At 41.3% G+C, this 14253-nt stretch overlaps 2 protein-coding genes and 1 long non-coding RNA gene across 3 annotated transcripts in view; 2 read left to right on the forward strand and 1 right to left on the reverse strand.

The window, feature by feature from the left end:
• LOC122774893 (ankyrin repeat and IBR domain-containing protein 1-like) overlaps positions 1–3449 on the forward strand; it is a 30880-nt gene extending 27431 nt beyond the window's left edge. The window contains exon 20 of the mRNA XM_044034486.1: positions 317–3449. Within this exon, the coding sequence (XP_043890421.1) occupies positions 317–1234 (918 nt within the window). The 3' untranslated portion in view covers positions 1235–3449. The remainder of the gene's footprint in view (positions 1–316) is intronic.
• Positions 2940–10550, reverse strand: zgc:110410 (uncharacterized protein LOC553618 homolog). The gene is made up of 11 exons (XM_044034487.1): positions 10486–10550; positions 9654–9811; positions 9173–9341; positions 8700–8778; positions 8237–8290; positions 7861–7951; positions 7656–7693; positions 6991–7078; positions 5229–5318; positions 4598–4645; positions 2940–4058 (listed from the first exon to the last, which is right to left on the reverse strand). Exons 2-11 carry the CDS (start codon positions 9765–9767, stop codon positions 3906–3908), a joined length of 924 nt encoding a protein of 307 aa, XP_043890422.1. The 5' UTR covers positions 9768–9811; positions 10486–10550; the 3' UTR covers positions 2940–3905.
• Positions 10551–10669: 119 nt separating this feature from the next.
• Positions 10670–13688, forward strand: LOC122774895. Its single transcript, XR_006361032.1, has 2 exons — positions 10670–10778; positions 12057–13688. It is a non-coding gene; the product is annotated as an uncharacterized LOC122774895 (long non-coding RNA).
• The last annotated feature ends 565 nt before the right edge of the window (positions 13689–14253 follow it).

The raw sequence follows: 14253 nt of genomic DNA on the forward strand, positions 1-14253 counted from the left end.
TAACTCACTATTATTCTATTGTATTTGTTGACAGCAAGAATATACAGCGTTGCCAACCGTGTCCAGTGGTGTGTCAGACTCATAAAATGTAAACAGTACAACAAAAACAATGCAGCAGCGAAGAAAGATAGGTCAATAGGTATAGATGTTACATAGCACATTTTCATCAGCAATTTTAATCTTTGCTAAGAGGTTGTGCAGGTTTAAGTTCAACTGCAGGTTTGAAACGGCTGCAGCTATAAATGGATCATATATGCTTGGACTGATTTCAGGTACTTAAAGTCACTGACACCGTGTATTCTTCGTTTTCCCGCAGGGTCTTGGTTCCTTAGATGACGACGACCCTAACATTTTACTGGCCATTCAGCTGTCACTCCAGGACTCTGGGCTGGCAGGGAGTGGGTCCAGCCATGAGGTTCTTGCTAATGAAGCCTCACTTGGAGCCATTGGCACATCCCTGCCTTCTAGGCTTGAACAGAGTGCTCCTGGTGTGGAGGTCCTCCCCAGAGCTTCTCTGAGCAGCTCAGAACTGCTGGAGCTGGGAGATAATTTAGTGAGACTTGGCAACATTAACATAAGCAGCCAGTATTCTGCTGCTACTACCTTAACCACCTCAGTACATCACTATGACAGTCACCATCGGGCCTATGGGGCCTCTTTGCCAATACCAATGGCTCCAGACAGTAGCTCATCAACAGGCATCTTCTCATCAAGTGACACGGTAGACTCGACTTCATGCAGCAACCACGACCAATCCTCATCCTCTGCATTAGCTGCAAACGCTAACCTGCTGGGCAACATCATGGCCTGGTTCCATGACATGAATCCTCAAAGTATCACCCTGGTTTCATCAACCTCCTCCGACACAGATTCAAACCTCGGTGCACTCCATACGGGTAGAGCCGTGTGTCCGCAAGAAGATGAGAAAGCTGGTGTTGTTGTCCTGCCTCAGGAAGTGATGGCAGAGGTGGGTTTCTGCTCTCAGAGACTTAGTGACCTGGAGGAAAGGCAAAAAGACGGCATTCTGGCTGAGAGGCCGACCCAGTTAGACCTAGTGGGGCTGGATACCACATCACTACCTTACATGGCCAGTCTTGACCCAAGCGCAGACCGCCCAGCTGAGCATGGAGGCCCAAAGGTACGCCATGTCGACACTCCGCAATGTGACTCCGTCTCCGACCAGCTGCCCAGCACCAGCTCGTCTGAGTGGGAGGATCAAGTGCACCTGGTATGATTTGATTGGCTGAGATGGAAAGAAGCTTTTTTTTTCTTAGAAAGGCCAAAAACCACTAGATAAATAGTTTTGAGGATTGGTAGCTGTTTTGGCGGAATGTAAACAGACTGAAGAATGTGTCAGTTCATATTTGGTTGGGGACAAAGTTTTTTGACACTTGTAGTCCTCTCAGGACTGTAAAGACAGTCGTGACATCAACCAACCCACCTGGACACAATAAACTAATAAAGGAGGGAAAACATTCTGTTTCAAATTTCAGTTATATATTTACTAAAATTGACTTTTGATAGAAATAAGAAAAAATAGTTTTTTCCTGGAAGAGAAGGAAGCGAGGCGATCTGAGATTTAGATACTTAAGCCTTGTGCAGATTTTTTTGTTTCCCACTGGATTAAAAGCCTACTGTTTGTGTCTGAATCAGGTCTGAGGGAGATTTCCCTCTCTACACAGGGATTAATATCCAATTTTCATCCTGTAGTGTAAAGATTGTTGCTCCTGCCCATATCTGCCTATATTATAGGTGCCAAACACTGACTAGCAAAAGCACAGTTTGCAGTCACCAAGTGGATTATTCAAAGAAAATTGTGCCTGTTAAATACAGTCGACTGAATGACTCAGCTAAACTCTAATGTGAAAAGTCTCTAGCCATATTTTTAAGATTGCGACTGCTTGAAATTTAAATTTAAACTCCAAGCGCTGTAGTGTGCTGCTTAAAACTGTAGTTTAAAGGCCATAATGGTTTTCATAATGTGAAACACTCACAGAATTCAACGCATAAGCCACTCGGCTCCGAAACATTTCAAGATGGACCTGACGGTGTTTTTTTTTCCTCTCAAAGCCTCAATTCAAAAACACTTTGAATAGGAACTGTCACAAGAACTCCAAAAACAACAAACACTGACAGACCCAGAGGGGCTGCTCAGCATCAGTCACCTTTGTAACGGCATATTCTGACACCCACTGTAGCTTATCGTAATTAATCAATTAATGAATGAATGAATTAATTAATGTTCGAGTACTGCAACTGAATGACGTGTGATGAAGTGAACAGATTTCCGTAAATAAATCAAACCACCCCTAGGTCACTGTAATTAATCTCTTGGTCCAATGTAAGTGAAACAAAAGAAAAGCTTTGTCCTGGACTGCAGGGTAATACGTGGAGTATAGATGAATGTGTGTTGCCTCTCACACACACATGAAGGGTCCCATGTTTTTGAAGCAGTTCTCTACACATTTAGAGATACAGTGCCTTTATGTCAATCACCATTATTTTATCCTTCTTTCACACATTAGTTTTTTTTCTGAGTGCTAATTACACAGTATTTATAGTGTAAACAAACAAACACCTGTTACCTTAAAAGTTGTTTTTCTCACATAAAGTTTGTAGTGTGCAAGTATGAACTCTTTGATTTTTAAACAGGAAAACAAAAACACAACAAAAATAGTAGCAGGGGATGTTTTGTTTATTATAGAGGTATTAGCAGTTAACACTGACTTCATATGATTTGCTATAATGGGTAACAGTGGTTTATGGCATACTTTTCAAAATCTCTTTGAAAAAACCCCCGTTTTATTTCTTGCTTCTTTGTGCAGCAGAGTTTTTCTGTGGTTTAGAAAAGAAAATCACTGTATTGATTTTAGTTGACCCACTGTAAGTGTATCATGTATAGTACCTGACATACCTGAAGACACTAAAATGGAGGAAAGTTGCAATATAAGGTAGGTATTTATTTGAAATTACATTTGATCTGCTCAAGAAAAACTGAGTGTGAATAACCAATATGAAATGAATACATCAGTGTTTCATATTTTTGTACAAACTAAAGTAAACAATGTCTTTAATTCAGCAATCAATGAAAGCTTTGAGAAGCTGTGAAACTTTGGAGTGCCAAACGGCTAGATGGGCTAACTTTGTTGGTCCTGTTAATGTAAGTGGATTAAACAGAGGAGATAACACGTTGCCCCTTTTTTGTGTAAAGACGACGCTGCGCTGAAATGGGTAAATGGAGTTTGTTCTTCCTCTAATGTCCAGGTGATTTTATTTCAAGATGGCATCTAATATTTTGTAACTCCTTTTAGGTTTTCTATTGTGAAGCAACTAATCCTTGAAATGCTATTTGCACTTTCATAGTCTATACTTGATACATTCCCTCTTTATATGAAAAAAAACAAACAACGTTGATGTATGATGCCAATAAACTTTGTGTTGAGTTTTAATGTGTGGTTTGTATACCTTTGGATGAGTGCGTTTTGAATTGAATTGATCATTGAGATACTATATTATACTACAGTACATCAGTAATTTCACACAGCAACCAGTGCGATGTATGGGAGTGTTAAAGCTGCTCGATTCTGTTTTCTGGAATCTGGGTTAGAAATTAGACAAGCTGAAAACGTCCAGACCACAGGGAGTCTGAGCTCCTTTCTGTTTGTTTCTAATTCAGGTTTCTTGTTTAAGGAACACTAGTCAAATTCAACAGGAATGAATATTGAATGCACTAAAATACAATGTTTGTAGAAATGTAACTATGGTATACTATTAAAATCTCAAAAAGCACAAAACAAAACATGAACACACACTGTATTATAGCAGAACATACGTTTCTGTATCTTGACTGCACCCTCCTGTCTTAGTTAAATACGACGGTCACTTGCAGCACACTGTTGTCTGCATCAGCGGCAGAGGCCGATGAGCTGCAGCAGCAGCAAGAACATAGTGACAATGTCCAAATAGAGGTTCAGAGCTGCAAACACATACTCCTCAGGAGACACTTCATACTTTCTGTGTTTCCCACCCAGGATAAGCTGTGTATCAAACACCAAGTACTGCAGGAGAAACAGAGAGATGAAACACGTCTGAAGTCAGATGACAGAGCAACGGTTACAGAATCGAAAGTAAACACGGGCAGTAGTCCTTATCTCTCAGAGATAAACAGCCCCATATGAAATGATAGTGAGCGCGGTGCAGCTCAAAGTAAGATGTGACTGCCGTCTGACGGCCTGCTCATCTCTGTGTGTCGTCGCTGTTTGTTCCACCAGCTGATGAGATGGGTCACAACATTTACTGTTAGTGCCACAGGCACACAGAGAGATTGCTGTGAAAATGAAGCCCACCGCTGTTAAGCGGTGCATAATTGAAATTAAAGGGCACAAGGACATCACAGTCCCTCTGTTGATACTAACCACTGTGACAAACAGTGGTAGCAGGCTGCTCAGCCCTGGGATCAAATCTTACATCACATACACTCACTTGACATTAAAACTTCTTCGGTGGCGCTTTCTTTCTTTTCAAAAGGTCATTTTCACTGGGTTCTCATTTCGACCACTTGTGCAGAATATTCTGTCAGGCAACAGAGTGTACTTACTAATGAAAACAGCAGGGTTCCCAGGCAGGCATATAATATGTAGAGATACTGTTGAAAGAAGTAAACATAAGTATATTCAGCAACACGTGTGCTGATTTGAGATCATTGCCAACAGAAACGAGAGGAACATCCATTCAAGAAAACCCTTTTTTGGTATTTTCTATCTTACTGATGTCTGCTGCAGATACTTTTTGTCTCATCCATTAACTCCACAGATGAAAAAAAATGTGCACACTTAAATCCCTTTTTCCATTTTAGTAAATATGATGGTAAAGGCTGATAAAGAGTGACCAGAATATCCTTCAAGATGGCAGAGTTTATTTTCTGTTCCAGTTCATGTGTCACATATGGCAGATTAAAATCAGTGGAGTGCTTAGTCTTGTAAATTTGCCGCTTAGGGCCGTCACAGTAAATGGCAATGTACATTAAAATGCATCAGTCTGAGATCAGTGCAACTCCTGATAGGTTTGAATGTGTACGCTCTCTTCTTTATAACCTGCTCAGCTCACAGGTCAGTGCCACTACATCCTGGGAATAAAAGCAAGGAGGCTGTGTGTGCCATTAACCACATGCTGCTGCGGTGCATTTTAAAAGCCATTCTCACTGTAAACACACCGGCTGCTTGATTTACCTGCGATCGGAGAATTGCACAAAGCAATGCAAAGGAGAAGAGGGTCCAGGCAAACACCCACAAGCTCCCGTATGCTGCAGTGAAGTCCCACTGTTGCCAGAAAGGGGGGAGAAGAGAGCAACACTGAATGTGATGAGCCGCTCGAACAGAAAACCGTAGACAGAACATTTAAACTCATCACTGCCATGAGAGCCGGGGCGCTCAAGGTCGTCTGCATTGCAGCTCAGCTGAGGCACGGCAGTTTACTCAATGATTGAGACACATTGCCGCTTAACACGCAAGAATATCCTAATGATTCTGGATACAAAGCTCCCGGATAATTAATCAACAAGATGCAATGCAGGCATATGTGAGCGGAGGTGGTTTTTGTGGCCTGTGTGACCTTCTCACATTGACTGAAAAGAGAAACATGAACAGTGATTACCTGAGGAAATGCTGCGAGACATTTATATGGTGACAGAAGCAAACAAAAAGACTCACACGAGACTGCACAGTGGAAACTGCTAAGCGAAAAGGTGCCGGAGACTGTAAGATCAACACAGAGTTATAAGATATAAACTTAATGTACACTCAACCAGTAAAACTATATTTATTATGGCCTCAGGGTCTATTTATGTCATAGTGTTATCTTAAATATGCAGGCTATTAAGCCCAAATGCATATGCCTCCCTGCTACAGACGAATAATGAGCAACAAGCATTTAACACCTAATATATTCCAGCTTAATCATTAGACACCTGCTCGCTTGATTTATCAAATCTTAGCAGAAGGAATAAAACTCTGCAGCCGTAAGTGGCAAAATGTGGGAAACTGCATTTAGAAGCAGTTGCAGGGACTTACAACTAAATTTGAATTTGGCCACAATTATTTGTCCTTTTTTTCCTAACTTTTGTTGTGAATATGAGCCAATTTATAGGCTTCGCTTTCTGTCATGAAATGGCTGCATAGTCTTTTTTCAAACAGTCCTCTCACAAATACAACATTCATGCGTCTATGCCAAGAAGCTGGGATTGATTTATGGGATTATATTGTGGACTGCTCTCGGTTCTGTAGCCATTCTGTCTGTGTTGATACTGATGAGATGATTCATTCAGTATGTCATTAACCAGCCCGTTAAAACCCAGTAAATACTTCAATCCCAAAAACAAAAAGCAGTAATGAGTAATGAGACTTCTAAATGCAACTAAAATAGATTAACGCTATACACAACTTTTATCCAGTTGTTCACTTCAGTTTCTGTGTTTTAGATGAGATCAAGAAATTAATTGTTTTGTCTTTATACGACTGCACAGAACACACCAGAAATAATAATAATAATAATAATAATAATAATAATAATAATACATGTTATTTATAAAGCAGACACTTAACAGAAAATAAAATAAATGACCTTTTAAACAGTAAATACAGTTTATATCTGCATACAGACAAAAATGGAAGAGGAAGGGAATTTAAGTAAATAATCTAGGCTGTAAAGTCAAGATTTATAGTCGCAGCCTCGGGCAGCGTGACAGTCGGCCACGTCAGGGTTTAACTCTGTCCCACCACTGAACATCAGGAATTAACCTCGTCGCCAAATAGACTGATCTCAGCAGTAATCACAGTTTTGCCCGGACAGCAGACCCATCAGAGTTGAAACCACTGCTGATGACTGCATGTCGGAAACACTGCCGACACAGCTCAATATATACAGCATGCCATTGACTGCAGGGCAAAGCAGCCGCACTTCATGGAATTTTCCCTTTTGTGTGACAGGTGTTACCTTTGACTGCATAGCAAACACACTCAAGGCAAAGGACACCAGCGCTGTTGCCCCCACTGCCCACAGAACTGCTTCAGCATCAAATAACCTGCAGATGGAAATCAGATAAAATCAGAAAAAAAAGGAAATAGCACAAAAGCACCTCATAGTATCAGGTAAAGAAGATTCATGAACTGTGGGCTTTTTTTTTTATCTCAAAAGTTTCTTTCCTGTAAGAAATGTTCTTATTTTTTCATTTAATAGTCTGTATTATACAGTATGTTTCAGGAAGGCACCTCCAGTGGATATGCACTACATTATGCATTTCCTAAGTTCCAGCTTCAGTTATGGCAATATCCCATAAATATGATCATTCCAATGCAGTATTGATAGTCAGGCCTCAGATGAAGCCTTTTCTGACAGATTGACATGCTTGTAAGAAAAATTACTCTCGATGGAAAAGGCAACTTATGTTAACAGGCCCTGGAACAGCAAGATTGGTTCTGAAACACTTGCGATGCTCCTGATTTATCTTCCGCTGGATCCAGCAGAATATAACTCCATGTGCTGCCACCAGCTGATCAGGTTTGATGGCTTCATCGCCCGACATGAACATACTATCCGATATGAGACAACGTGCGTCAGCATGTGCTTCACGGGATTCATCCCTGGAAACAAACACTCACACTGTCACAGATCCGAGCATCAGGCCCTCTGCGATAGTCTGAGAGAGGGTGAGAGAAATAGATAAGAGGAGAGCGGGTGAGTGAAATGGAAAGTAAACACAAAAGTGAAAAAAAAAAACAACCACAACAACAAAAACAAACTGTGAAATAGAGCAGGTGCAGTGGGGGTTTAATTTGATGCCTGGCTGGTACCGCTTCTACTCACAAACAGGCCCAGGGCAATGAAATTGAGGGGGACTTGACGACGGAGGTTGTCACAGCAGGACAAGGCCACGATGAGCACCATCACCACTGCCCTATTTCACACAGAATATAGAGTGTATCGTAAATAGCAAAAAAACAGACTTTCAACCGGGGGGACAAAAAAACAAAAACACGCTGTGTTCAATATGTGAATTCAGTATTTATGCAGCTGGGGTTCAGACGGGGGAGTGACAGTTTGTAATATACCTCTCTGGATTTCATGAGCAATATATTCATTCAGGTAACTCATCAAAAAAAAAAAGAAAGAAAAAGAGATGAGTTCATTGTCAAACTGGTTAAAACAAGAAAGCGTGCAATGTCGAGACAATGGAACTTACAACATGGTGTAGCAGAACCAGTAGGTGTCCAGTGCCCATATCCTGAGAGTGTCCCTGTTATTGCATAAGGAAAAGCAAGAGAGGGAGTGTTTAATAGAGGCAAGAGAATGATTTTATGAAATATTAACAGAGGAGGGAGCATTGTGCACATGGGAGCAGAATACAATTTATGAAAAGAAATTACAGTAGCGACGTTCGACCACATCTATTATACAAAACATATAAAGCTCTCACACTATTGCCAGCGAATAAATATATGGGAGAAATGCTCTTTTATTCTCTAGAAGCTTGTCTAGATGTGCATGTTTATGCTGATTTGTGCAGTTTGTGGGGACAACTGTGGTTGTACTGGCGCTTAAATGATGTTGGGTGCTCCTCATACACACTACACCGGTGGAGAGATGGATGGGTGTCTGTCATGGATTCTTAAAGAATGTAGCTTCTTTGTGTGACGGTACCTCACCAATATAGAAAAGCACAGATGATCCCGACTGTCACCAGCAGCTGAATCATCAAGGTCAAGTAGACTTTCCTTATGAAACCTGTTCAGAAAAAAAGACAACATAGGTAGTCGGGCTCACTAAGACATGATCGACAGTAAGGGAAACAGAAAGGAGAAAGGATGACAAAAGAAATTCTGCCACAGTGCGGCTGACAGGCAGGTGGGGTTGTTTATGCTGCACCAGTTTTCAAAAATGTTTATTTTCACCCTATCTGCATTCCATCCTCTCATTTAAAATGATTTTTTTTTTCTTTTTGCTGTGTGAGAGGAGGAGAGGAGTGGAGGCTGGATACTGCACAGACCAGGGAACAATTTTCAATTACAAATCAATTCCGAGAAAACACTGAAAGCAAATAAGGGAGTAAATATTGCTGATCCCCTTTCGGCTGTGATCATTCTTTCTCTCTCTCCGTCCATTCCTCCCGTCTTTTCACCTCTTCGTATGGCAGCGTCACTGAAAACGCTCTCCTCTAAGCCGTGGCTGTAGACAGGTGGAGCTTGTCCATACTGCTGGTTCTCTCCAGCTGCTCCAACATCCTCAGGATGGATCATGTTATCATATGTGCCGGGAGGAGTGATCACTGCAACGTTCCCTCCCCCCACCTGGTCATGAAAAAACAAACAAACAAACAACTGCACATGACAGGTGGTTCAAACTACATTTCTAAACCACTTAAAAAAAAAAAAACAGAAAATCACACAAACACTGGTGTTTCTTTTTAAATAATAATCTATGCAAAAATCAAATGCAAACAGTATCTGTGGACATTTTGATGATTAAGGTTTTAAAATGATCAAAGCTTGTTTACAGTGGGACTTTTAGCTGATGCTGCACCAACATATGGACATGTGTTCCATAAAAAAACATGTGACTACCTTCCATAATAATAAAACTAGTCTGATATTGATATTAACCTGATAGCTCACTCCCGTGTAAGAGTTCTGACCATAGTCCTGGGGGTTGTACGGAGGGGGGTGAGGCCCACCCCATCCATATTCACCACTGTGGCTGCCTTTAGTTTGGTCCATTCCACAGACAACTTTCAGATGCTTTAATCAACCAAGGGACAAAACTGACAGAAAAGACAAACAGGCACATTTAAGGTCATGGCCAAAACACAAAAGCATCCTTTTGAATAGTGCCAGTGCTTTAATCAGTGATATTAAATGCGCAAATGGGGCCAATGTCAGTGCGAAACAAATAATGGATAATTACAAAATGATGCATCATACAAACATGGACAGCCATCCATGACTATCATCCTTAATTATATCCCAGAGCCTCCTTTTAATGGTGCTGTGTGTATATTAAATGGCCAAATAGGTTGTGGTTAATTGATCTCGGAGGAAATTCACTTGTCATCTGGAGTGACAGACAGAAAACCCAGGGATATATTATATATTCATACCTTATTTATTAAAGACATGGCATTTTCCCCATTAATTACAATAAGCGACAAAGGCTAGAGTAAAACAACACACTACACTAACTGTACATAGGAAACCAACAGAAGAGACATTTATAATCGATATTAATACATTTCCTATCGGTCATATCAGTGATTACTCTAGACCCGGAGTGGACTTTGTTTCTGTGTACTAGGCTTGAAAATCATGAATGAAACACTTTCACAAGTCCACATAATGTTTGTCAAGTACTTAAAAAAAGGTGATCAACTGCTGTTTGACTTCAGGTCTGTTCATATACATCAAAATTACAGCTCTAATCCACCATGATGCGTCTTACCTTTGCGGTGGCAGCGAGAAATGTGCTCTGCTATTCTTCCTGTAGTGTTGGTTCCCCTTCAGGGCAAAGTCTACCTGCTATCAGTTCGTTCCCACAGAGACAGGACTTTAGCTCTAGGGGGAAAGGATGTATCCCTCATTAGGCTCAATGGGATATTCAGATGAAGTTTTTAAATGTCATTAAAACCAACCAGGCTGCCACTTTGTCGGAGCACATTCTTCTTTCACCAACACGGACGCAGACACAGGCCACAGGATAAGTCATTAGTAGTGCTCTTACATGCTTCAACAAAGGTATGTTAGTTTCAATTCCACATTATGGCACACCATTAGCCTGCTGTCCAGTATGCAGAGTGTGTGTGTGTGTTTGTGTGTGTGTGTGTGCAAAAACTCCCACTGTGCTAAGAGCAAAAAGGTGAGTGTAGTACAATGGCACCCTGTGGAATCCTGGGAGTCACGTGACTTGGCTCACCGTGGTTACACATTGATAGGCAGCCGCTACAGTGGGAAGCGTCACGTGACAAAGAGACGAATGTAAGGTCAATCGCGCTACACGAAGCGATTGAGGATATTGAGTCACGTTGTAAAGTCAACTACAGTTCTCTTCCTACCATCGACACGCCTGACGATAAAATGACCCGTGTGATCGAGAACCGTCAAAGAAATGCTGTTATACATGCAGCAGTGTAGGTCAATCAATCTATGATTGAGAAACGGGGAAGTCCAGTGTGAAGCTTGAGCCGTACTTCATTGTAGGTTCCAATTTCAAGCCTTTGTAAATTTGACGACACCAAGCGATATTAGCGCGAGATCCACGGTTCTCAAACTGTGGTATGTGTACCACCAGTGTTACGCGAGCTTCCCGTGGTGGTACTTGGAGGAAAATCAGAAATACTGTTCTGCTGTATCTACCAGTGATTATTATGTGATTGGAGTGGAGCTGGAGGAATTTCGACCGGCGTGTGTAGAGTATGAAACAAATAACAAAATAATTATAATGAATGAAATAATAATAATAATTAGAGTGACCTTATCTCTCGCTCCATCTTACTCTAATTTCACTATACCAGTGTCTGACGCATATGTGAGGAAGAGGAGAGAGCAAATTATCTTATTGGGAATAAATCTGCCTCCTGTCAAAAGCCCTTAGCTGACTTTGCTCGGCCTATTTACACCACTGTATTTTAATGTCGGTGATAATGGTGTCACTTTAAGGGCTCAGTATTTTGTCAGATGGCTCTTGGTATAAAAAGGTTTGAGAACCACTGTGTCTACATGACAGCGTCAGCCTCCTCCAGAGTTTAGAAACACACGGCAATGCTGGCGCTTTATTTGAAATACTGTGAATCTGCAAAATCAAAATGATTGAATCATTGTATAAAGGTGAGCTTTGTGGTATATTGGCACTAAAAAATATTCATAATTCTCTGGGTCATTGCACATCACACACAACAATTTCTTCTGGGTTCTCACAGACACTATTTATACATCAAGCTAACACTAGGGGGCACTGGTCTCCTGTGCTTCTACTAATTGCAGTGATTCACTTGTGACTCTCCCTCCTTCTCACAGTGCCACCTCCACCCACCAGCAGCACCGAGTCCTACAGAGAGCTTGCATGCCTCTTCGCAGCAAATCCTTCATTTCTTTCACTCACATGTGACGTGAAGTGTTGCTAAAACTAAAGGGGAACACGATTGTGGGGAATGTGATATGCGAGGGGAAAAACAAAAAACCAGAACCACATTTAAGGCACAGAGAGTGTTTCTGTCACAAATTCATTCCTCTCTCTCCTCTCTGTTCTCCTCTGACTGCTGTGTCAACATGGGCTGGATTTACATTGAATGTTCAAATCTGATGAGCTCGCTCTCACCTACTCATGAGATCCAAGTCGGATTTGAACGGGTGGCACAACAAACAGAGTCGCATTTGAGCAGGCAGTTGAAATCCAGCCTGTGTTGACATACCAATCAGTGTGGAGCCCAGTGTGAGGCCGCATTTACCAGATCTGATTGCCTCAGCGTTGTCCAAACAGGAGCAACACATGAGGCAGAAGCCACATGGAGCCGAATGTGTGCAGAGTGGCAAGTTTCGTCCAGACAGACGGACAGACTCACCAGCCACTCAATTAGGAACACTGCAAATATCTAATCACTCCATCACAAGGCAGCTTTGAGCACTAGATCTAAGACCACTGTACAGACCACACTAGGTGCATCTACTTGGCTGTGGACGAATGTATGGACGCACAGACTTTGACAGCTCTGTTCTGTCAGACTGCTACGACGCTCCCTTGGAGCTTTTGGGGAGTGAGGATCACAGAGGGAAGTGCTCTGGTGTCAGTGGGGAAGGAGGGATGTAGTCATCATGCGAGTCTCTCTTCTCCGCGGCGTACAGCTGTGAATTACTGCTTACTGGCCATCCAGGCCACTCTAAGATTTATTTGGAGAACTGAAATGTTGGTGTATGTGACCTCACAGAGCCCCAGTGCAGGTCCGGAGGTCTGTGTCACTGGATGCCTCTTCATTTCTAATTTACAGCCCTCCTGGAGCTGCTAATGCTGCTAATGTATGATGAATTTCTGCAGGATGTATGGCTGATGGGAGAGCTTGGCAATGGCTTTCACTGCACAGAGGGACTGCATGTGGTACTGTAAATAATGATTAGGCCTGTGCTGTGTTCTACTTAATACTATCAGCTAGCACAGCTGTGTCGAGTACGGAATGTTGTTTCAGGGAAATGAACAATCTTGCCACAACATTTGGATGGACTTTCTGTGAAGGCCAGATCAGTGTTGCGTTGGTTTCCACATTGACTCGCATTATTTTGGTTTGCAAATGAATTTGATACAATGGCGCAACTCCACTCAAAGTAACTCAGTGGACATAATTAAGAGAATAAATAAGCGTTATCCATAGTTGATTTAATATAATGCACCAGCGTAGCAACGAGCACAAAACTGCAGACGACTTCATCCTTATTAGCTTTTACATTAGCTGTGTCCATGCTGAGCACTCCATTACTGCATTATAAATAATCTCAGAGAAACTTCTGTCTAAATACATTTAAAATGGAACATAATTGATTGTAATGAACTGTGCTGGAGAGAAACCTAAACTACAGACAATGAAATGGTTGCTAATGAATGATCATCTGGTGCTACAGTTTGTGTCGAATAAAGTCATTTACAGTGACATAAAAAAAGTTGTTTTTCTTTTTTACCAAAACTCTGGAAGTCTTATTCGTACAAGAGGGTGATGGCGGGAGTCAGTCCAAGCTGACATTGGGAGAAGGGCACGGTAAACCTGGCTCACCAACACACGGATACACACACTCACATTCACAGTTCTGGTCAATTTAGAGTCTCTTAAAGTAATGTTTCCATCAAATTCAATTACTATTTCACCCCAGATATGCTGCCACTCCACTATTTTCTACCATCATAAAAAAAAAAAAGTATATATGAAATTAGTTTTGAGTTGATTAAGACCAAACATGTCCTGTGACAGGAATCTCACATTATTTAACATCATATCTTACTCGCACAGCTCGTTGTTTCCAAAGAGACTGTTTTGTGAAAAAGGGATGTTGTTATGTTTTTTAAATTTATTTAATGTATTTTCTTGTTGTTCTTATTTGAGTGTCATGTGTGGGTTTTATTTACACACATGTAGAAATCTACTGTGTGATTACTAAGGTAAGAAGTACATGAATTATATGGAGCAAATATAAAAACTTCTAATAAATGTGGTAATTCAGTGGTCGGAGT

Source organism: Solea senegalensis, linkage group LG9 (assembly GCF_019176455.1).
Source record: "Solea senegalensis isolate Sse05_10M linkage group LG9, IFAPA_SoseM_1, whole genome shotgun sequence".
NCBI lineage: Eukaryota > Metazoa > Chordata > Actinopteri > Pleuronectiformes > Soleidae > Solea > Solea senegalensis.